Genomic DNA, 26,536 nt, shown 5'->3' with positions numbered 1-26,536 from the left:
AAATCAAATCCAAATGAATGTTTTTAAATATTTATCATCCAAAATCATTATTTAAAAGTCAATTCTACCAGCAAACATAAGAAAACAACTCAACATTTGCATTTGATTACTTTGTCTCACATGTGAATAAAACGCAACTTTGCTATCAGTTTTTGAAGTGCAAAGTAAGCTTTTCCGAGCTGATGTGGTGAAAATTAAATTATTAGGTAGGTACTCGTAATCTGTGTGATGTGGTACTCGTACTATCAAATCACACAGATTATTAAAAAATCTTCATCTGTTTCAGAATCGTATCTTCCAAATGCCGGAAACAAATTTAATGTTATTATTAAGGGTCCTAAGAATCAATGCGCAAACATTAGCAGCGGGTGAGTATGGAAACCCGCACCAACAAGAATATTGCAAAGATGATATTTATTCAAGTCGCGACGCGAACGTATACAGAGTAACTAAGAAGGGAAAGCAATTTGATTCCCCCAAACACTTGATACAGGATAAAAGAAATCACGGCATGGCGCAACGCGCCAAGGCAGCTAGAATAAGTAAGTGATTAATATTTCTGTTATGTGGTTACAGTCTAGGCGATGATTCACTCTGTTCGCAATTGGTTTGTTGAAATGTGACCTTCCATTATGAAGAAATGGAGCGTAAGTTGGATGTTCTAGACGTGCATATTTTTAACCTTGGTCTGGTTTTTAAATTGGATGCCTAGGTTTAGAACAAGCTTAGGTAACGTAATATGAAACCTACCTACTTCATTACATAATATGTTAAAAAAACTTATAATTTAACACGTTAGAACTAACAAATGATACTTGATACTTCAAAACTGTAGTAAAATATTCCATGTTTGCTAAAAAATATTTTAGTTTTGTAGGTGTACCTACCCGTGCTTTATGTTTAATTTATGCATATATGTACCTACCTATATTTAACAGGTATCATTTATCATCATTCAGGATCGCATTACAACCAAAACACTGAAGTTCAAATAGTACCTATAGGTACCTACTGCTAAATTGATTGAGATTGATCCGGTTCGAAGGACCAACTATTTAAATTTTAGTATATTTTACGACATGATCATGATAAACTGAAATAAATGTGATATTACTAAGAAAAAGTGACCAAGGCCTCCAGTGCCCCAGGCTGGAATCGAACCAGTGTCCTCTGCTATCGCGGCAGGTGCCTGTGCTATTCGGGCACCGGGCCACAGCGCGCGTTTAGCGTTTAGCGTTCAGGCACGTTCAGGCGCGGGCGTTTTATAATTTAATATAGTAGTGTAGTGTTTCTACTTGAAATAAAAACAAATTAAAATATTTTCTGAAAATAATTTAATTTGTTCTAATACTTCAAATAGTATTATCATGATATTTCAACATTTTATTCCAGACATTTTTTTTCATCATGAATTAAACTACATACATATATTATAATTCAAATTTAAAGTAAAATTAAAATAAGACTAAATAAATCTAAAATAAAACTATATTCTAAGTAGGTGCACAATCGAACAAACGGCACAAGGTGAGCTTGAAATAGTGCACTAAATTATAAAACCTACATAAAGTGAAAATATTTGTAGGTACATCCCAAGAAAAACTCTTCACACCAGATTTAAGATCACAATGGTCAAATTAAGTAAAATAAAGACTTCATTGTGATGATCGTAATCGATAAAATCAAAACCAGATCTCACGAATTGGCATATTACATATCCAATAATCGGGCTCTCAAAATAAACTCAATTATAAATCAAACATCATCCGTATATGCCAATTCTTGCGAAACTAAACAAAGCTTGTGTCTTCACAGTTCTAGCTTCTAGCGGACTTCGGCGCACACGTCTCATTTAAATCGATTCACTTGAATTGGATCCTTATTGCAATAACATTAAGTTTATTTCGGTTTGTTGATTTTATCTGCATTGCTAACCTATGATGCCAATATGCCGATCATCGGACGATTTATTAGGCGATTATCGAAAACCTGACCACATTTCTTTAATAATCTAACTCTCTCACTTTTCAACCAGTTTAGGCCGATGTGCGATAAGGACAGTAGGAGAACAGACCACGTTGCACGTTGGATACAACAATATGACGCGAAGTATTGCTTTCTTTAGTGGTAAGTAGGTTACTTCGGTTATGTCAGGTGCAGGCATGAGTTGAGCGGTTAGAAGTGTGACTGGTGAAATTTAGGTGTGACAGCTGTTTTGTTTATTCGTAAGGTATTTTAGCGTGAATTATATTATGTTAGGTTAGTTAACAGTAACAGTTAACGGGCGTTTTCAGAAATAAATATCGAAAACCCGATTCTCACAGATCCCAGTGTTTTTAGGTTCTTTCAACTCAGAATCACTAGCATATTCAATTCTGATGATAAAATAAAATGTCCCAAAAATTTGTATGAAAATTGTACATTCCGCTACGTCACGCACATACAAGTAAAAACATTTTTCATACTAAAACGTGACGTAATGGAATGGACATTTTGGGACATCATTTTTTAATGGTGGGATGGAGAATGCTGTCGATTCTGAGTAGAATGAGCCCAAGAACGTCCAGATGTGAAAGAATCAGGTTTTCAATATTTATTTCTGAAAACGCCCTAACACCTATTTTCAATAGGTGTGCATACTGTTGTTTTTATTCCAGGAATAAAATATATATTATCTAACCAGCGAAGCATAGCAAGTTTATTCTTAAGACGGATAAGTTTGTACCTATGGATGACATGGGTGCTGGTGTGAACAGTAATAATTCTGACAAAGAACAATAAAGCATGAATACTTGGCTGGAGCCGAGTTTGCCCGAAGTCAGGGGTGTCTCCCCACTGCTTGTAATACATAAATGTCTGGTATAAAATTAAGTGCAAATTAATGTTATTATGGTTCAATCGCTTAAGCATAAATGAATAAAGTAATTACTTGAACTATTTACAACTCATGGAAGGTTTTCTCTAAGCGCATGCAATTTCCGATACAGTGTGACATTTGATAGAACGATCGATTTGCACCTTAATCAATCAATCAATCAATAATTTTATTTCGTCATCATAGGTGTAAATACATTAGTACAGGTGATAGGGTGTTTTTTCAATGCAGCAGCTATGATGTACCTTTACGGCTTACGAAATTTAAAATATAGCTAAGTAATACAATTATTTACAATTAAAATATGAGTTACAAACTGGAAAAATAAATTTAAAAATTATAAATGTCAACTGACCTTAACATAATATACCTACCTACAAACTAGTAATAAAAACTTACAATGTTCTCAGTTTAATATTCAATTAAAATTAGGAATAATTAGGTAATAATTTAAATGGCACTATCTCATTACATACTGATATCACACAAAAAGTCTTGAACATTATAATAACATTTTTCCAAAAGAAATTTGCGCAATAACCTTTTAAATTAGTCGGCAATATATCAAAAATCAAATGCAATTTTTAGCAAGGTCTGTGGAACCCCTAAGGTGCGACATGCGTACGAGCAGCGATTTCAGTGCTCATGCGAGCAACCTACACGCGTAATTCTATCTCATTTGGCTTTCCAATTCATTGACTGTGCCCTGTAGGTTAGCCATAGTTTTGGCCAAGCATCTAAAACAAGAACAAACAAAAACTAATAAGAGTAATAAGTAACCTCATGCAACATCAGAAGATAACGTAAATAAAATTAATATGAATATTAGCTCCATACATATCCTCTCATTTGATTATGCGTATTGCGCGAGAAGCACACATCGGGCCGGCCAGAAGGCAGTGCTGATAGAGCTGTTGGGCTGAACGCACCGCTTATGAACGCGACCGAAAACGCCAGAAAAGCGCGGGAACCGGCAATGAAAGAACGAGATCTAAAAAACAGTGACAGTGTGTGATTTGAATTTGGAACAGTTTCTCTTGTTTTTTTTTTAGTTTACTGTTGTGTTTTGAACGTGTTTTAATTTGAATTTGAAGGTATGGATTTTTTATTGATTAGTGGGTAGGACCTACTTACGCAAAAATTATGCCTAATGTTATCTTTTATTAGTACTTATATATAAAATAAATAAATATAAGTGGCATATGGTATTGAAATAGACAAAAAACAAACATTAAGGCACCGAGGAAACTAAGCGCAATTGCAATGCCTATCAATATCCTTGCAATTAAATATGGGAATGGGAAGCCTGATTTTCTGTGTGTACAATTTCTAATTTATTATTTAAATAACCATATTAAGTTAAGAACCGTAATTTACATTCGTTAATTGGTCGAAAACCGCAACCGACACATATTATGTCGTAAAAGTTTATCGTTTTGTAATTAGCCAATTAGTTGGACGAATGTCTGAGAAAAAGTTCCACCAGTTGATTCAAGTGGTCTAGCGCATCGTCTGGGTCATTTTAGTGAACAGATATTGTTGTTACCTTGTAAGTTGTAGTTTAATCATATGATCGAATTGACCCAGTTGGACATGAATTTTGTACACTATACTCTGTATCTTTAGGTAGGTACTTAAATAAAAGTAAACAAATAATTTGTACATTTTCGGGTAGTTATAATATTTATTGATTTACCAACCAAATACAAAACCACCTGGATCTGTCACTGAACGATCTGACTTTAACCTACATTATTTGGTCATGTAATGTAGATGAAATCATCTACCCTCAACTGGCTTAAGAAGCCATTTATGAGGGTAGATTTTGTTTAATTTTATTTAAATACCTAAAGATACAGATTATACATATAAGAACATCCTGTAAATTTGTTTTACAGGGGAGTAAAGTTGCTGCTATATTAATACCAACTCGATCAAGCGAAATATTTCTAAAGTGAAAGAAAAAGAAAAGTGGAATCTTGAGCGTTGCGAGGCAGTAAAGCGCATTTTTCATCATACCAACGCAAAGAAAATAAATACTAAAACATTACAAATCAAATCCAAATGAACGCTATTAAATATTTATCTTTTTAAACCATCACTTATAAGTCAATTTAACCAGCCAACACATGAAAAGAACTCATATGTATAATTTGAATCAACTTACTTTGCCACTCTTGTGGATAAAAAGCAAATTTTCTCATCAGTTTTTGAAGAATAAAGAGCAGTGTGGTGAAAAAAATTATTGAGAAATATTCTTCAGCGAAAATGGTTTCCCTTATGGGTATATTATAATATAGGTCATATTATCAACGCTTCCAGGGACACATTTTTCCCTCTCCATCTCATCTTATCATTTATCCTGGTTGCACCCTGAGCTTCAGAGTCCAAGGCCGGCTTTTCGGCTTTTTCTTCTCCACGTCACATGTTTCGAAGCATCTCTTTGTAAAACCAGAAAAATTACTAGATATTCCGATTAAAGTTAGACCAAGATAAGTCTGCATTTTGATAGCACACGCAGTGCAAGTGTTATTTATACGTTTTAATTTCATGGAAGTTTGACGTTTAAAATAACACTTGCATTGCGTGTGCTATCAAAATCGTTGCAGATTTGTCTTGGGGCCCGATTCGGAGTTTGTAATAGACATCTATTAGATATCTTTTAGACATCGCCAAGATACGATAACGATATGCTTAAGATCTAACCTGTCAAATTTGACATTTCCGCGATTCTGGAGATACTCTTGAACGATTTCCACAAGATATTACTTAGAGATCTAATTCACATCTAATAGATATCTAACACAATCTATCTTAAAAGTGACATTGGTTGCCCGAATAGCGCTGCAAAAGAGAACTAGTTGAAATCTAAACTATAACGTATCTAGAATGGATCTAGTACGTGTCGTCTCTTGTCAATATCTTGAAGTTCGAATACGGCAGTCGGTCTAACTCTATGTAGGTACTTCATGCGATGAAGCAAGCAAAGCTCATCAGTAGACGTAGATTTCATAAGGTGCAACAAACGATGCATCGATCACTGCATTAATGTCAGTGCCCTGACAGTTTCACAGCTTGCAATTAAGTAACAGCAAAACGCATAACTGACCATTCACGAAACCTTTTCGTTTGACATATTTGTAGGTCTAGAAACTCTAGAAAATGGCCAATGGGTCTGTGTTGCTGCTTATATACATAGTTGACATTTATTAAGCTGACCGTTTAGGACTAGAGAGTCAGTCCTTAACGGTCAGCTTAAAAAATTTGAACAAAATCAAAACATAGGCTGAGTATATACCCAGCCTATGTTTTAAATAAGCAGCCTAAATAAATCTGTGTATGCCCATTGAGGCATTATTGAATACTATATGTTACACAGATTTATTTAGCTTCAATTTTGTGTTTTTTGTAACTGAAATTGAACTGCGTCGGGATTGTCTTTGAGTGATATAATAACCAGAAATTAGGCTAGACTAGAGTAAACTAGAGACATAGACCTTAGAGAGTTTAGAGTACAGAAGGCTCCAATATACCTACTTAACTTTAGAGTATAGAAGTAACATTTCTGTAATTTTTCTGTCGGTGTAGGTATGATATGACCCATCTTTCGGAAAGGTTCTAATATGTTTAACTTTAAGCTGGTTTTAATCCACGGTAGAGGGCACCCTGACTTCGGTTCGTAGTAGTACCTACACATTAATACTTTGTAACATATACATCAGAATCAGACATCACATTACTTAAATGTTATTTTCGTAAAAGGTCTCACTGGTACAAAACTGCCCAAGCATATCGCTAAAATTCAAATATAATTTTCCGCGCTTATATGAGTCAATGATTCCGGCAGATAACAATCGTAAATTGTTCAATTTCTTTAATATTTTTGGGTTTTTACAACTGATACCAATCTCCGGTAATTAAACAAAGAATTTGAACTTAGCATCCGTGTCTCAAACACTTGCAAAAGCATAATAAAATTATGCTAATTGATATTTTTATCATCGCTGGGCGGTGGAATAAACTGTTTATTGGTCGTGTCATATAACACTTTAAACTCTCGCGTTTTGTACACATATTTAATTACACAAACGGGTCGGAATTTAAGGTAAAAACAATGAAATTATATCGCGGTAGACCCGTTTGTGTCATTAAATATTGGTCGTGCCGTTTGTTATCGGAGTAATTTAATAGGAATTTGCACCTGTGTCTGCAATCAAAAGCAATGCAATTTGATACAGGAGATCAAGTTAAAACAAACATACCTACTCGGAATGTCTTTAGACGAGCTTACAATTAAACCCAGGCTTTGGCTTAGCGACGGATTCGATTCCCATGGACTAAGTACATATATAAATACTATTTTCGTTGTAAATAATTTAATAATAACTTAGAATAGTTGTGTTTTTTTTTTAATTAACTGAGAATTTTTAATCAAATATTTATATAATAATTTTCAAACACATTTTTGTATCACTCGCCCATGTTCGCTCTGAACATTGCGAGCGAAATGCGCTGCGAGAAATAATATTACAATAACAAATCAATAACATATTTTTAAGTTCGAATGCCGCTCTAAGATTGCAAGAGATAAATTATTAGGTACCAGGGTGGATTTCAAAATCCAGCGAAAACTTATGGTTCGGTCTTTATAAAAAAAACTAGTAGGTTGTGCGAGATGCAACTTTTTTATATGTTTTTAAGAACTATTATCTTCATGTTCCTTCAATTACCATCTCCAATAACTTAATAGTTTTTTTTATATAAAATGTTTTATGTGTCTAAAATCATCACCGTCGACCGGAAAAATCTGAACCTTTTTGTTTGCAGTGAAAATTATAGCATACCTATCGTACGATTGCGATTTTTCTTTTACTTATATCTTTTCCATGGTGTTGTTTAACACATGAAAAAATATGCAATAATTCCTTCACCGAGAAAGTACATTTAAAATATTTAAAATTTTGTCACGAATATTCGTCAACACCGTCATGGTAATGTCAATGTGAACTTATCTCCGTGTATGAACAACGAAATACCGCTAAAGGTCCTTGCCCTATTTTTCACTTTAGTATAGAATGCCAAAAATGATTTCACTATAAAGTCACATCACTGAATCGTGAGAAATATTACGAACAAATTTGTAAAACGTAGTTTGTCACAACAGAGCATCATCACCGTTATGCTTTGTTTTAAAAAAGTTACAAATGATATATTAGAAATAATTATTGAAATGAATGGCAAACTACATGAAGTTTATTGTGTAGCATAGACATTAACTACTATTATTCGTATTCTAGAAATAAAAACAAGAAACTCTCAAATCGTCAACACCATACCCATCATCACCGGGAAAAAATGACGACCGGTGATGATTTCATGTGTATGGTGATGACGGTTCTCAGAAACTTTTCTAGTTATTTTGCTATAATTCATTATGAAATTAAGCTGTATGTTTGAAAAACGTTCTCTATGTCTTCTAACACTATATAATGTCTACCTTATAAATGTAGAATAAATGTAGAAGAAGATATAACTATTTCTTTCACACTAGAGGATGCTTAGTTTTTAATTAACATTTTGACTGAAGTAGGCAAAATTTAGGTCATTTAGAACTTAGAACATACAAATGTTTTTTTTTTTATAATCTAATAATGTAAATCGTGCAACTTAGAGTCTGTAATTGCATGTTAGTCGTGTTAAAACAAAGTATTTAAATAAGCAACATATATTAAGTTTTAAGCGACCATAGGCTACGGTACTGGCTCACTATCGTGATGGCTTTATGTTTTTTGATAATATTATATTAATTGATGTATATAATTACAGCAATTAATAATGATACCATTGGGTAGTCACCGGACCCAATACCTAACATTTTGTAACTTATGACATGCATTACAAGTAGGGGTCTTGCAACTTATAAAACACTGATTATATATTAATGTTTAGCTATTAAACAACATATATATGGATTTAAATCATTATAGCTATTTTTAAAGTTAATTAATAAAACAACAAAAATACAAACTTGTGCAATGAATCAGACTATCAAAAAAAAGTAATATATCATAAAAATTAAGCTCATTGGTAAGCCAGTAATTTTATAATATGACATAAATACCAAGTTGTGCAGTAGATAAAAGAAGATGCGGGTTTAAACTGATAATAAGAGTACAATATTGTTAATATGATTTAACATTGAAAAAACCCAAAAAAATAAATGAATACATAAATTGCCTATTTCGGGAAATAAATTATTTAAAATTATACAATAAAAATACTTGTTATATATTTATTTATATGAATAAAATGTATTTTTTATAATTTTCTAAAAATAATTTATGTAGCTAGTCTTATGTTCAAAAACATGTTATTTGTAATGTTTATTAAAGTTCTAAAGCCTTACAATTAAAAAGTTTTTGTTTTTTTAATACGTTTTTAATACATATGTAAATTAGTTCCCAAATTGTCATTACCGTACATGCAGTGTCATTACCGTCTATAAAAGAGTCATTACCATACCATGGTTGTCATCACCATCTTGCGTTTTTATTTTCCGAAAGCGATAACTTCAAATATAAGCCACAAATGATTAAATAAATACCATACATATCCTCAATATACAGCCCCCCATTACTTTACCCAGCTAGAATCGTGTTAAATTAAACATTAAAAAAAAAAATTTTTTTGTATGGTGAAATTTTTTGTGCTGAAATCCACCCACCAGCAGGGTACCTATGTTCTTTACTGAGACATGTTTCGCCAAGTTTGTTCAAAGAATAGGTGCTATAGGTATCGTTTCACGGCAATTGGGACCAATTACCAAAGGGGTTTTAAGTAAATACCAACAGCAGGCGGAAATGTGAAAGATCAAAGGGTCGCCCGCGGCGAGAATGGCAAGAGACCCTATTCAAACTTTAAAAACTGATCTTGATTTGATAAAATCGCAGCGCATCTCGCTCATTCCACTAGAGATAGGTACCGTCTGTCTAATCTAACTCTGCACCGACTTGAACAGATCAAAGTGTGGGCGTATCATTATAAACGTTACCTATATTTTAATAAAAAAAATGACATTTGGGCTCGGAACCGGTTTTATTAGAAAACCCCGAAATAACCCAATACCGTAAAACGGGGTGAGTAGGTTTCGCGGGGAGCTATGGGTTATGAATGAGGAGAGAAGGATTGAGAGGGGGGTGAGGTGGGTTTTTAAGGCTACTGCTACAAAAATAATGTATTCCAATTTAAAATGGAGCTATAGTAATATTCATAATAAAAAAAATCGATCCAACAATCTTCCAAAATCACCGTTGTATGAAAAACCCTCTCACCCCAAATACGAGGCACTACGGCGTGAGGTGGGTTTTCCTCTTTATCGTCAAACTTATGAAATGGAACTACCCAAAATAAAATACAAACTAAAATACAAACTTCCGAACCACTTATTATATACACCATTCAGTTTTCACATGTAAAAATAAAATTTTATCGAGGTTTGTAAGTCAAATTTCACCCAACTCACCCCATTTTACGGTATTTTAAAATATCTTACGTTCTTTACGTGCCTAGACTGAATCATGTAATTATTTAGGTAAGGTACCTAAAAACTTCGTATTATTAGATTGTCCAATTAAAAATTAAATAAGAAAAATAAAAACAACATAATAATACCGGTATTTATGTAAGAAGAAAAAACCGGTTCCGAGCCTTGGTTGACGTTGCCTCACTTTGGCATTGCAAATGCCATACAGTCCATACAGAGTTACCATGATCCGGCTAGAGAGATGCAGTGTGAGTATTATCAAATTAATATCATAACAAGATTCGAATTTTAAAATTAGAATGCCACTGAAAGATCGTGGCTCGTTACTTTCGGCTCGATTCGGAAAATGAATTAGATTTCTACTAGACTTCAACAAGTTACGATACGGATAATTTAACGATATTTGTAAGATAGATATGTCAAATTTGACGTATCTGCGATTCTGCGGGCTCAGCACGGTCCCATTTTTATCGACTATCACTATGCGCGTCCCTTTCGCACTTACATACTTGTTAGAACGTGACAGGCATGGTGACAAGGGATAAAAACGTGACCGTGCTAAGCCACCTGGAGGTCCTTTTGAACGATTTCGACTAGTTATAACTTAGATATCCAAGTCACATCTAGTCGATATCTAATGTAGATCTAGTTGATCTCTAACTCGTCTCAAGATCGTGGGATTATCTCGAAATCCGAATAGGCCTGTTTGTTACACCGCGAGAGAGCCTGCAGCAAGTCCAAATTCGACTACGAGTATAAACAGGGCTACTTGATAATCTCAGTCAAGGTGGGTTCGTGCATGATAACAGGGGCCTAGAATATTGACAATCGTTGATAGAAAACGCCCATCGTAACTAAGAATGTATTGAAGTAGTCACGTGACTTTTCGTAGCCTATAGAACCTATAACATATAGCCTTCGTAGCCTATAACCTATTATAGCTTTCGTAGCCTATAACCTATAGCCTCCGTAGACTTTCGCGCTTTAGCGGAGCTATATATACCGGGTGTGGCCTGTAATATGAGCAAAAAATTAAACTGTAGGCTGTACTCCTCATACTGACCAACAATTGTTCAGCGAATTTTAAAAATAACTTGTGATTTGTTTTTTAATACACTTTAAAGTTTATTCTAAGACGCAATGTATTGCGAATTTTGTTATGTTTAAGGCGTGACAAGCAACGTCAATCACAATGATATGGCGTGGCGATGGCGTCCATTGAAGATAATATTTATTTTGTATGAAAAATAGCGAGTCTAAATACTTCATAATTTTAAAAAGTTGTTGAACAAAAGTGTCCCCGTTCGAGGAGTACAATCTATGTTTTAATTATTTGCTCGTGTTACAGGCCACACCCGGTATAGTGGTTTGCGAGGTCTAAAGCTCACACAGCCACTATTTTTTAACCCCCGACGCAAAAAGAAGGGTGTCATACGTATATAGAGGGATTAAGTTTGACCGCTACGTGCGTGTGTGTCTGTGGCACTGTATATAGCTCTTAAACGGGTAAACCGATTTGTATGCGGTATTTCTCTATTTTTCATTTTTAAAGCAGGATTTCTAGCGGTGGTTCTAAGAATCTAAGATATGTTTTTATCAAAATCGGTTCATCCGTTTCATTGCGTTGGTTTTTTTAATTTTCAAATTATTTTATTGACCTAAGTATTAGTTAGGTAGGTACTTGCTCGGGGCTCGATTTACATACCATATAAAGTTACTTAACATGCATTGCAGTGAGAACATAAAGCCGCGGTCATCTGCCGTGGGACCCATTGTTAGTTTACAACTATGAACGCCGGTTTACAACTGAGCAAATAAGCTGATTTACTCGTATATTGACTATTAACCTCGTCAATAAATGTTAAGTTGCGATTTAGATTGAACTGAGAATCAATTCTAAAAAGGATTAGGAAATAAATGCGTTTACAATTCTATTTTATGGTACATATTGCGTGCTGCAAAATGCGTGATAGAAGCGACTTAAGGATGACTCACGCTAGACCGGCCCAGGGCCGGGCCGGAGCTTCCGGCGTTTCGTTTTCTATGGAAAGCACCACGTGATCACCGACAGGCGTGGCTCACTCCGCGATTTCGTCGCTTTGCTACAGGTAGCTAAAAGTACATCCGTTCCACACCAATTTTGGTGGCTAGCCATAAGCCGCGCGTGGCGCTGTCGCCACCTAATAGCGGCCATATCTGTCCTGATCGTAACAGACGCGTTTTGTTAGAGAGTGAGTCTTCTGTACCTATAAAATAGTACCTACTATTATTTATTCTGTGTCACCGATCAGCCGTCAAAGAAAATGACATGTCGGACGCCTCGGCCCGGGCACGGCCCGGTCTTTATTGCTGTCACTTTCTAAAAACTATGTTCCTACTTACTTAAGTATAAAACCATCATATCCGTACTGTACAGTCAGCATCAATATAGTAGCGGATGAAACAATTAACGCACTAAAAGTTTGTGCTACCCTCGAATAATTTTCCAAATACAGATCTCTACAGTACGCGTTCATAAATATCTGCCACAGTCTAGTCTAATTTTGTCTACATACAGGGTGGCTAAAAAATAAGTGCATTCCCGTTGCCAGGGAGGTTTTGGGATTATACTGAGCAACTTTTACTATGAGGCCAACCCCGAAATAGCGAAAAAAAATTATCAATTTCATACATTTTGGCTGTTCCATTTTCTATGGGAGGGTCAATTTTTTTTTCGGGATTTCAGGGTTGGTCCCATAGTAAAAGTTGCTCAGTATAATCCCAAAACCTCTCTGGCAACGGGAATGCAGTTATTTTTTAGCCACCGTGTAAAGAGAGAGAAACTTCTCTTTTTGTTAAGCTATAGGGTATTTAAAATAATTCAATAAAATAAATCAGTTTCTTTTTTCGAACTGTCAAAACGATTTTGCCACTATGGAATTTATATGAAGCATATGACGTCATGAACAAATTACCCACTCTTTATAGATTTATACGGGTTATAAAATAGAAATTGTGTCTAAAAATAACTGCTGTCAAAATTTCTCTATTAATCTTCTGGTTCTTTATTTTTTGCATGGTGTAAAATAATTTATTTCAAATACAGTCAAATGCCCTATTAAAGAATGGTAGATACTTTTGACGCGTAGTCTGATATGCTACTTTTACAACGTTTTGTTTGTAGCGAAAATACTACCTACTCTTTTCTTTTATATACACTTGTCCTCGCAAAAGGTGAAGAACGCAGCGGTTTCCTTACTTTGTTTTAAAACAGGAAGTAGTGAAGGCTGTAGAGAAATGTCTACTTTATTCATTTAAGGGCTTCGTCATTATTTGGTGATTTTGGATATAATTGGAAGAAATTCTCTTCCTAGTGCATTATTTCATTTAATTAACCTGACTTTATGTTTCGTGACATTAACCACAATGAAGATACACTAATGGTTAATTAATCTGATTGCTATATCGAAATGCTTTCCAGGTAATGTAATTTTGTTTCTGTTATTTATTTTACCCCACACACACACTAATGTACTATCATACCCAAATACCAATTAAGAAAAATACCTAACGCATAGATTACACCTCTACTTTTCATTCCGCTATATAATGTACATTCAGTTAAATTGATGTCACAGTCAGTGGCAATCAATATAATTTATCACAATTGTCACTCTGACAAGATGGTACAGAAATCAATTTAAATCGTATATCAGTATAGCGAGCAAGCCGAGCCGGTCCGCATTCAAACTTTACGAAATTTGATATCTTTTTGATTTTATTTAGACCGCGTTTGAGCAAGATGCACTGCGAGTTATGTTGTAGTAAGAAGCAAAAGAGATTAAATGTAAATAAAGTTTTAATGTTCCGCCATGTTACATTATAGTAACGGCGATACAAAAGACATCAACGAGCAAGATTAGGTTTACTCTGCTCTGCGGCGCTTAACATTTATATTATTATCAATTTGATTGTGCGAACTCGTATGGTTATTATTTTTTTAAGAGAGAATAGAACAGAGTATAGATAGGTACTTGATTGCATCACTTTGCCTCATAATTTCTCTCTAGCTAAATCCATGAGGATTACAAATATTCGTTGTTAAAAGTGGGTTAGCGGTATTTATCTTACACCGCACACCGATAGTCATATAATTTATTTATCATATTGTGCGACTTAAAATACGCTTCCCTATATAGTTATAATTTCCACAGTCACGTTTTTGGTTTGGTTCGGCGATGCTATCGGCCGATAGAACATTGACGCGAGAGGTAAACCCGAAGCATCATTGTGTGACCTATGACGCTTTTGGAAATATTTCATTGACAAAGATCCTGCTGCTAGATAAAGTAACAATTAGGTAGGTATAATAACTGCTCATCTACATGACTAAAATAACATTGTCGTCTTCTCATTATTTTATAGTGCTTTTATAAATAAAAATGATATGGGACTTTATTGAGACAAAAAATACAAACTAAACAATAATAAAACTAAACTACATGGAATATAAAACTTAAAATAATCATATAAATAGACTTATAAATGAACTAAAAGGTGACTACTTATAAAAATTATAAGTAGTCACTTAACTTGTATTATTACAGTGAGATTCAGTATCAACAGGATTCAGTATTGTTTCAATTAGTCATTTCTGTAATGACTAGTCACAGGACTAAAGGGGCCCAATGATTAACAGTCCGCCGGATGGTATCTGCCTGTCAGTTGTTCGGAACTGTCAACTTATTGTTCTAACTGACAGGCCGATTCCGTCCGGCGGACTGTTAATCAGTGGGCCCCTTAATAAGTTAGCATACAACCTGAAAGTGACTGCGCCTCAATCAAAACGTAGTTAAAGTACCGTAACTAGACAGCGTCGGCATTCGTTTGTGCTGAGCGTTCCGACTGATCATCTAGCGACCTTCACCAAGGAGGAATTTTGGCCGAAGGGTGTCAAGTTCCGGCGGTTCCGCGGCCGGCTCCCTGACACTGCGGGGTTGCGTAATGCATCGCAGCCATAATGTGATTTGTAGTGTTTAAGCTTAGAATAAATTTAAAAGTGGAAAAATTACTGTCTTGGGTGAGACTTGAACAGACGTAGTAGCGTTTAGCTTGTAGTGTTTAGTTTTAAAATTATATTAATTATAATATGTATGCTAGTTTTAAGGTATTTATGTATGGGCTATTAGTTGCCTGAAATAAAAAAAATCATTTCATTCCATATGCATATGAGCATGCTCGATCTGTTTTTTCAATCGAAGTACAAGCTCCTTATCAATACTTTTAAACGCAATTCAATATTACAAATTTAATGTCCTAAGGTTGATAAGTACTTATTCCACATAATTATGTATAGCATATGCTAGTAGATCTTAATTTATATGCATTTAAATGATGGTGATTAATTAATTAATCACCATCATTTAAATGCATAATGATAATCCGATAGTCGAAGATGACACCATAAAGAGATCGCCCGAAAGATTCGAGATCCTTCACACAGTTGCGGGTCACGCGTGCGTCCCATACACGATAGGGTATTAGCGGCCCACAAGAGGTTTTGTAACCTGCCTTTAAACATGATGGTCTTGCAAGGACGAGTGCAATACGACTAAAGAAACGGTCATATTGAATGGGGTTCTTTCTTGGTGAAAGACTGATTCGGATACTGTTCAGTAAAAATATCAACAGTGGTTATTAAGCTAGAGATTGGAATTGTAAACACATTTGGCCGAATTGAGGACCGTATGTTTCAAAAAGTCAATTAATAGAAGGGGCAAATTAATATAATGATTATGATTGTTACAGAATTAGTTGCCGGAACGAGATGAAGAGACTAAAGCTTCAAATACGAGCGTTTTTCCTGGTGAGTATTATAATAGTACCTCAGAAGTTGCCTATAGGCAAACCTAGCTCTTTACCTACTTGCACCCATAATAAGTTTCAACGCTAAACCGAAGTGCCCGTCAATGGGTAGGTTAGGTTAAGCATCCTATCAGTATTAAAAACCGGACAAGTGCGAGTCGGACTCGCCCACCGAGGGTTCCGTACTTTTTAGTATTTGTTGTTATAGCGGCAACAGAAATACATCATCTGTGAGAATTTCAACTGCCTAGCTATGACGGTTCATGAGATACAGCCTGGTGACAGGCGGACGGACGGATGGACGGACAGCGGAGTCTTAGTAATAGGGTCCCGTTTTTACCCTTTGGGTACGGAACCTTAAAAATCAGTAAAATCATTTCAAGTAAAAACCAACAATTAACAAAAAGGTAAAAAATTACTATAGCGAAAGCGTATTAACATGTTCATCTTATATAGGTAACAGACAGAGTAAGCAGGTATTTTATTTACATTACCTATAGTCTCAAAATATTATGAGCGATACATTGTAAAGGCACCTGGCTATATAAAAATCATAAAACCCAAACAGGATGTAGAAATCAAATGTGTAATCGTATGTAATATCATTTCAATAGTGGCTGAATGGTCTTAGTGTAGACATCTGATTGTACATATTTGTTTCTATTTTTAAAATATGTTTGCCATACGATTAAATAAAAATAGTAGGCGCGGGTCTATGACCGTTGCAGCTCATGTGTGGCCAATCGATTCGTTTCCGACTGCTATGTTTAATGATTATTAATAACATTACTGTAGGTACACTTAGTTGCAATTTACATTTATTTATATATGAAAAATCTACAGCCATCAGCTATTTCCGTCTCACTGCTTGTTGTCAAGAGGTTTGTGACTTAGGTACCTAGTTTTCACTCCACAAGTTTTATTATACTAGGACATCTTTGGATTACGGTTACAACATACTTTAATTGTATCATTGGGTTAGGTTCTTAAAAATGTATTTTCCTGTAGCAAACCGTTTTTATTAGGGCTCCGTACCCAAAGGGTAAAAACGGGACGCTATTACTAAGACTCCGCTGTCCGCCTGTCCGTCTGTCTGTCTGTCTGTCACCAGTCTGTATCGCATGAACCGTGATAGCTAGGCAGTTGAAATTTTCACATATGATGTATTTCTGTTGCCGCTATAACAACAAATACTAAAAAGGAATATAATAAATATTTAAGTGGGGCTTCCATACAACAAACGTGTTTTTTTTGCGTAATGGTACGGAACCCTTCGTGCGCGAATCCGACTTGGCCGATTTTAATGTATCATTCTGATACAATATCCTACATTGCAGTATCGCTCTCTCACGTGATTATTGTAATAGTGAAAGAGGTGTTGACCGTAGTATTTGGCTTCTCTTTTTAACAGAACGGCTCAGAACAGATGGAACTAGGTTTCCAGGCTTTGATGTTCTTAGCTATAGCTATAACCAATGAAATAGGTAAACAAACACTCAAATCAAGAATATTTGGCGGGCAATAATGTCGGCTGCAATTCTGCGCGCGCAATTCTTTCACCACGGCTTGCGACACGCACTTGACACGCCGTATTGACACGTGCTACGTAGAACGTGACGTTTGCTTGATGTTACTTATAGGGGTAACCGATAAACTATAGTTGGTCAAGCCAATTTGTCAGTCAGTAAGAACCAGAAAAACTATACTAATCCTTTTCTTTTGGGTGCTAGTCTGCTAGTACTAGTGTAAGATAGTATGATTCTCCCTGTCTATTATTGAAATGAGACAGTCCTTTGACAAACTATATTCATTTTGGCCTCCCTTCAATGAGGTGCTCTTTCAATCTAATTTAAAATCAGTAGTACGACTTTAAATGACATTATTTAGAGACTAATCATTGGCCTCTTGATCCCGCTTATGACAATATGACAAGGTAGGAGATCTTAATGTAAGGTTTGAATATTTGACCTCCCTTATTACCTATATTAGGGAACTCGTAACAACAAATTTACATGGTAAATGTCCCGTTTTTACGTTATATTTATAATATGAAGGGCCATGTTACCTTCAAAACATTTAAGTAAATAGGTACTTACAGAGTTTGTATACTTACCTTAGGTACCAATATAATTTATACTACTGAGAATAAATGTACATAGATAAATAGTAGTAGTTCAAAATGTCAACTTTGTCGGCCAATGAAAATGAATACTCTTGTTATATACCTGACGAATTAATATAGCTGGTCAAACCAATTTGTCAGTAAATAGGAACAAAAAAAACTATACTCATCCTTTTCTTTTGGGTGCCAGTATATACTAGTGTAAGACAAAGATAGTATGATTCTCTCTATCTATGTTTGAAATTAGACAGTCCTTTGACACACTATAACTAGGTATAGTATAACTGAGTTGTCTAGAATCATTTACACAATCTAATGAATACTTGCAAAACCGCATGCTAGTTATGATATTTCTAATAGAAATTAGAGACTGGAAACGGTGAACGGTCACCGCCGGTCAGCGACATAAATCGAGCTACAAAGAGGTCGTCAGCGCGGCGCCCAAATCACAGATTTATAAAACTAGAATCGATCATCCTTAATCGTATAAAAAATGCCGTCCCAAATACCAGCATTGTGGACGCATCCGCTAACTACCATAAGCGGCGCCTATTGCATATCGTCTAATTCGTCTGCATTACACAACACATTACGTGTCCTGACGTCCCAATGTCGCATGGAACTGTATTTTTCAATTTCGACCGCTCGATTTCGCATATTTCGTTCAATAATATCTCCACTACTAGAGGCATTTAAAATCTACTAATAGAATTGATAACGAGTGGTCAATACCATTCGATTCCCAATTTCTATCGCTCGTATTTCAAAAATTTGCGTTTCTCAGTTTTCCACCGATTTTCGAGTGCCGCAATTAGGGAATGCAAATCGGTTATTTTCGGTTATTTTTTGTATGGAAATAATCGGTTATTAACCGAAACCGCGGTTATTTCCATACAAAAAATAACCGATTTGCATTCCCTAGCCGCAATCGAGCGATCAGAATTCAAAAATCAGCCTGAAGCTTATGTTTTACTAACGGTAAGTAGGTACTAATTATTCAAAAATAGTTATTAAGGATTATAAAGATATACCTATTACTAGTGTTTCTCATTGTGCCTGTGATAACTGTCACAGTGTCACTCCGGTACCATTTACATCATCACTACACCTTATAAAACAAAAGTCCACCGCCGTGTCTGTCTGTTTAGGTGTTTGTATGTTCGCGATAAACTCAAAAAGTATACTGAACGGATTTTGATCCGTTTTTCACCTATCAATAGAGCGATTCTTGAGGAAGGTTTACGTATAATTTGTTAACCCGTGCAACGCCGGGGCGGGTCTCTAGTCAAATTTGAATAAGAAAACTGCTTTTTTTGACTGGCCTTAATTTTCAGTTTTCCGTCTAACAGTCCAGATAATGAGAAACGTCTCTCTCTGCCTAGTTTAGATCGGTTACTTCTGGCCATGACCTTGGGGCTCGCTTTCTTTTAGTCAACTTGACATATAGCATGTAACATATGTACACATGCAGTTATCGGATATTATGCTAATGTACTCATAGTTCGAGCGAGTCTATTTTTTGTCAAGTTTGCACCTTTTTACCTTAGCAAAGAGTTCATTTGTTAAAAATAAATAAATGATTATGTAAGTTAAAAGTGAGTTTTGGAATGTTTTTATGGATTTAAGAGCTGTGAATAAGCTGTGAGTAAATAATAAGAAAGGTGTGAATAAGATTTTAGTAAGTACAAAGTATTTGTAGAACCTAAGTAAGTACCTACTGCTCGGTCTGCTCGACATTTTTCTACCACGGTTTTGATTTTTCGGGGTTGCATCGAACGCTATAGTGTAAATAACATTATTTGCGGTATTTGACGTCTGTCACTCACAACAGCAATACTACGTAAAATGTTTTGCACATCGAAATCACAAAGGAAAACAACTGCACCGCGAACGTTTACGTTCTACGTCTTTTTTTTTTTAATTTTAGGGTTGGCCGGACACCACCGTTATGAATCGGTAGTCGTCTAAGTAAATCGATATGAATTTTTCATTTTTCTTTTAATAAAAATAAGGAAAAGGTGGATAATTAATTGTAAATATGGATATATTTATCGTCACTTAACAGACAACAAATTTGACACAGAAATAACATAAATAAACTTTAAAATAGATCCCCAGTTAGTTTCAATTTTGACAATGGGTGCGACCTACTCGGTCGGTGTATTAAATACACCGACCGACCGGTAGCTTGCGGGAAAACCATATAATTCTAGCTTTATTTAAATCTCAAATAAAAATTCATTATACGTCACAATTCGATACCTCAGTCTACGTGCCATCCAATCGTAATCGCTTGCTGTGACAATCGATTTGCGTTAGTTACATCTCTATATACGTCAGTCATAATGTGTCAAATACCGCAAATAATGTTATTTACACTTTTTTATAAATAGGCAACTAATTCAGAACCGATGTTATCGTTCGTAGTATGATACTTTTTCGGATCCAACTTACTTTTATAGTTATAGTTATATTCTCTGATAATTATTTTAATACGGTTTTTTCTTCGGATTGCTTGCAATTATTTTCTTTTCGTACATTTTTAGGGTTCCGTATTTACCTCAAAAGGAAAAAACGGAACCCTTATAGGATCACTCGTGCGTCTGTCTCTCTGTCCGAATCCCCCCCCCCCCCTTATCTCCGAAACTACTGGGTCTAAAATTTTGAAAAAAAAAATACACAAAATAGTTCTTTACCTATATTTAATAGTTAGTATTAGTACAGTCAGTTCACAACACAAACATCTTTACAACTGAACGTTCCAAAACTATATTTTTATTTATTTATTTTATTTATTTAACATTTTAAATCATGCAACAAGGCCCATATTACAAATACCTTACAGACTAACATATATATGCATTTATATAAACTTAAAAAAACTAAATACTATTAAGGCGACATAATGGCGTAGCTCCGTTGAATCATCTGGTCTTGTGTCACTATACACTAGGTACATTTACACTATAACACTGACAATAAGGTTGGGTAAATATATTTTATTGTAAAAATGTCTGTGAAGTGTGAACTCAAATGTAGGTACCTACAACTACGAGTAGCTATGTATTAAGTGCCAAATAAAACTATGAATGAGGTTGCACTTCAGGAGTTTAGATCTCGAATAATAGTTGATAATTAATGATTGCATTATTTACTTAGTATGTATTATTTACTACGAGCAATGCATGATCCATATGACAATATAATAACTATTCTTTGGTACTTACCTACTTAACTTATATGTAGAATACTTATAGATAGCCGAAATCATCGAGTGATTCGAGTGGCACGCTACGTATTTCAGTCATATGACCCCTGGCGTTGCCCAACTGTCTTGAATAAATATTACTTTCATAGCCATCCCAAGGTTTACCTCAAGAGGGTTCGAAAAAGTTACGTTTAACGTTTTACTACTTTTTACTACAACGTTTTTATTGCAGTCACATTTGTCCCATTTTATTAAAAAAAAACAAATTTACCTATATTTCCAGTAGCTAGTACCTACCCATCATCATCTTCCTCGCGTTATCTCGGCTTTTTGCCACGGCTCTTGGAAGCTTGGGGTCCGTGCTCGACCCGAGAGAAACCCGAGAATTGGCGTAGGCACTAGTTTATACGAAAGCGACTGCCATCTGACCTTCCAACCCAGAGGGAAAACTAGTACAGTAGTGGTTAAACTAGTAGTAGTAGTATTATTTCCAGTACCAATGTTTTATTAAATATAAAATTTGCTCGACTTAATAGTACGCCAATTTATATTTAATTTCAACATTATCTAACTAGGTGTACCTTTATCATCTTTGTGCAAAGCTGTTAATTTTTGCTTTATAAAAATATAGGTACTTACTTGCGACTAGGTATCTTGTATTTTAAATTAGGTATACTACATATTAATATTTATGCTTAAGCTTAAGAACAATCAATAACATTCAATTACTTACATCTTCGTGTATTTTGAAATCTAATGTTTTAAACTAATGTTTTAAGTATTGTACCAATTATTCTATCATATCGTACGAATTGTAAACTTTCTTTTCAAAGCTCAATATCACAGATTTGATAAATTACTGGCATAAATTGTATAATCGACGTATTCCATCAAGTTAGTATTCACAACTTTCCCGTACGCGAAACTCCGAGCCTCGGCTAATCAGCGCATACCAGTTTTAGTTTGTTTAAAATGCAGCATTCGGTGTTCATTATACGGGGAAGACCGAGCGGTGTTTTGATGGTGAGCTTGATATAGCTATGCTATATTATCGTATATCGTATCTACTTAGAGATAGGCAAAATTCATTCGAATAACTAGGTAGGCAAAAATAACGAATGAGAATAACCAAATCATTCGCGAATGACGAATATTTTTTTCAAATGATCATTCGTGCTTAATTCATTCGCGAATGAATTATTCGCGAATAATCTCACCATGAATAATTGTTTATTCGAATAATGCCCAACTCTGATCGTATCGCATCGCGAATGTAAGCTGTATTGTATCTTGTATCGTACCTGTTGTATTAGGTGTTAGGCTATATCGTACATGAAAAGTAGGTCCTATACAAAATTTCGGCCGATCAGCACAGTGGTAGAGTGATAGTTATGTTCTGTATAAATAAGACGCTTCGGTTTCAACTCCCACTCGGAGCAATTGAGAACATTTTTTTTTGTTGTGCTAGCTAGATTATAATCTTAACGTTGTACTTACTTAGCCGTGTCGAAGGCAACTACCAGAGGATGGATCCCTACATCAAGAAAGCTCGTCCCTTGTGACCATCGATTATTAGGGAAACAACCTAAAGAAAATATCCCACGTAATTTTAAAATTTCACAAAAAAATGAAGATATCAGACGATTGTCTTATGCGTGAGTGTAAATAATTCTGAAGCTACATTAAAAAGTCAACTACAGACAAAAGTAAGGTCCGCAAGGACGGCTATTGCAAATATCACAATAATCACAATGCCTAATAACTTTGGCAAAAACAATTTTCCTGTAACTTGCACATAAATTTAAATAAGTAACGTAGAAGTGTGCAATTTCTAACGTGACCTTTCGAAACAATGGGCAAGTTGACTGCAAGGGCGGGAGATGGCGCTGCTCCTGTTGGGTTACGAAGGGTCAAGGTTAATGGGGGAAGGTCGTCGGATGACCTGACCTTTACGCAACTTCGAACTGAACCGTAGTGCAACCAACAAAAATAGGTATTTTATGTGTCAAAATATTGTTTATTTATGTAGGTACAATATTTACAACACGGATAGTCGACACGACACGGATAGCATGGTCGAAACATATCTTCCGATACAATGTCGTACTTATTTCGAAACTGTCACACATTTAATTTGCCCCGATGTGCTAGTAATTGACATTGCAAAATGACGAGGTGTTTGGAAAATATTAATTTCAATATTATGACTACGTTTTATTGATACTTAATAATTTTATTATACCTAGTCAAAATAACATGACTAAGTATCGCAAATGCAAATAGGATGTTTTTTCAATAGACTGTTAGTCATGTCATAATATAGGTCTTACCTAAACTTTACCTTCAATGTTGTGGAAACAATTGAAATAACTCTCACACAGAGAATTGTATAAGCGGAAATAGTTCAACACGGCATGAAAAAGTCGTTAAAGTTAAATTAAAACAAGAACAATATCAAGGTCGCCTCAAGGTCGTGTCACTCGGGTCGTGATAGAAAGAAACCTCATAGAAATTAACATATAGATGATCATTAGGTCGAGAAAAAAGCCGACTAGCCACATTCCCGTGATCTACTTAGGTATTTGTATACAAATGATGATGATGTACAAACCTATAAAATACCCCTAAGTTTTACTTAATTTACCAATTTGATCCTATACCCATAGTGGCGGATTTTGCCCTAAGGTCCAGTAGGCCGGGGCCTATAGCACAGATTATATAATAGTTCTTACGAACCTATAGACCAGATATTATGGTCGCCAGTCTATATGATGGATGCTTAGAAAGGGGCAATTAGTACTTACTACAGGGCCTGGGGCCTAGAGCGGCCACAGGACTGCAGTTCCGCCATTGCATGCCCTTAGGCTTCAACCGCAATATCGACGTGATAACTTAGTTATGTCTGATGCATAATGGACAAATTCATATATACAGCAAATCATGTCAGTAGAAAAAGGCGCGAAATTCAAATTTTCTATGGGATGATAACGCTTCGCACCTACATTTTTTAAATTTGCCGCCTTTTTCTACTGACAAGATTTGCTTGACCAACTATAAATAAAAAAACCGGCTAAGTGCGAGTCGGACTCGCACACGAAGGGTTCCGTTCCATTATCTATAAAAACGGTCACCCATCCAAGTACTGACCCCGCCCGACGTTGCTTAACTTCGGTCAAAAATCACGTTTTTTGTATGGGACCCCCACTTAAATCTTTATTTTATTCTGTTTTTAGTATTTGTTGTTATAGCGGCAACAGAAATACATCATCTGTGAAAACTTCAACTGTCTAGCTATCACGGTTCGTGAGATACAGCCTGGTGACAGACGGACGGAAGGACGGACGGACGGACGGACGGACAGCGAAGTCTTAGTAACAGGGTCCCGTTTTACCCTTTGGGTACGGAACCCTAAAAAAGCAATTAACGTGTTTAAGCTTTTTTTTTAAATTTCAATAGAAGTCCGGTTCTAGATTTAACGACATTGATTACGCGGATTTCCTACTTGTCACGTCACAATTTTATTATGCGCTATCTGTTATTGTAATCAACCAAATGATTATGCATATAGAGCTCCTTGATTACAATGGTGCGGGGTGACTAGGCTGTGGACACAATGACGAAGTTAAAATAAACATTGTTTTGATATTATAGTATTTTATACAATCGTGATATAATAGAGAGCTTTTCAGTCGAGTACCGTGTTTAGGCAACGAAGCTTGCTGAGTTGCCTAAGTAAGGTACGAGATTGAAAAGCTTGATTATATCACTATTGTATACAATACTTTTTCTAAGAGTCAACAAAAATAATACTTTAAACTGGTAGAATCATATAGGTAAACAAACCAAAAGTATACAGCTAAGATACGCGAGCAGCCGCGATACCTTCATACTCGTACGCTTCCCGGCCGCGCGGCCCGGCGGGTTGGTCAACGACACCTTCTCATAACTCATGAGGTCCTGGTACTTGCTCCTTGCTAACTTTAATTTTTAAACAGTTTTTTTCTCGATTTTAGCCACCGCAGCCTATGGAGACTAACAAGTAACGCTAAGCGGTTTTCGTAGCCTATGGATGTTCCTATATTAAGGGTGTCACATGCGCGTTTCTGGCTTATGAAGCAATTGTTCCTACAATACAACCTAAAATAATTAATTAATTTGAGCTATGGTTTTGTTCCGTCCTCTTGACCGCGGCGAGCTGTGATTGGTCAATTTCATTATAGTTGACTAAACTGTATCGAAATGAATATTATAGTTGAGCTGGGAGCCCATACATTAAAAGTACCCAAGTTTACTTTGCCCCAGAATAAGGTAATATAATTTCACTTCAGGCGACTGTGTAAAGGGGTTAAAAACTTAAAATTGTTTTCACTGTTTGTTTTTATGTCTCAAAAATGTGTGACTAAGTGCATTATTTTACCGCGAGGCGTATTCTGATTGTAATAAGAGGTTATAAATTTGATCTGTTTTTTATGGACATGATCTGTTAGTGTCAAAACTGGCTGACGTTTTTGGTTGAAGGAAAGCGTTCGCCTCAAGTGTCTAACATTAACTATGTTACTATTTAACATCATTGTTGATTTTTTTATTATTGCATATCAATTTATCATCCAAATTTGGACCAATCGATGTCAATAATAATACTAAAATACATTTTTTTTGAAGATTTGCACTTTACGAAATTACACTTAGGTAAGCACCTAAAATACTTGACTTATAAAAAGAATTCGCTTAAGTTACAGCTCGAACACTTTATGGGGTTTGTAAGTATTAAAATTGTCTTTTCTGTTTCCCAGAGTTAAGTAGGTAAGCTTAGGTGAGCTTTACAATATTATGTTAATTTGCTTAACTAAATTTCGAAAAGTAAACGCAAACTAGAACCAATCTGCGGTTGACCTACGGAACCCTATTAATAATTTGTAGAGTCTGTGTGGAGAGAGAAGAGTC

At 35.3% G+C, this 26,536-nt stretch overlaps 2 protein-coding genes across 2 annotated transcripts in view; both read left to right on the top strand.

The window, feature by feature from the left end:
* The window catches only part of LOC134793521 (pre-rRNA-processing protein TSR1 homolog), a 561,986-nt gene that overhangs the window by 380,481 nt on the left and 154,969 nt on the right, over positions 1-26,536 (top strand). The window lies entirely within an intron of this gene.
* Positions 3,764-26,536, top strand: part of LOC134793565 (protein spaetzle 5) — a 37,871-nt gene continuing 15,098 nt past the window's right edge. The window contains exons 1-2 of the mRNA XM_063765176.1: positions 3,764-3,969; positions 16,206-16,263. Of these exons, the coding sequence (XP_063621246.1) occupies positions 16,225-16,263 (39 nt within the window). The 5' untranslated portion in view covers positions 3,764-3,969; positions 16,206-16,224. The remainder of the gene's footprint in view (positions 3,970-16,205; positions 16,264-26,536) is intronic.

This window comes from Cydia splendana, chromosome 9 (assembly GCF_910591565.1).
Source record: "Cydia splendana chromosome 9, ilCydSple1.2, whole genome shotgun sequence".
Lineage (NCBI taxonomy): Eukaryota > Metazoa > Arthropoda > Insecta > Lepidoptera > Tortricidae > Cydia > Cydia splendana.
Note: the sequence above shows the minus strand (reverse complement) of the source record. Positions and strands in the feature narration are given on the sequence as shown.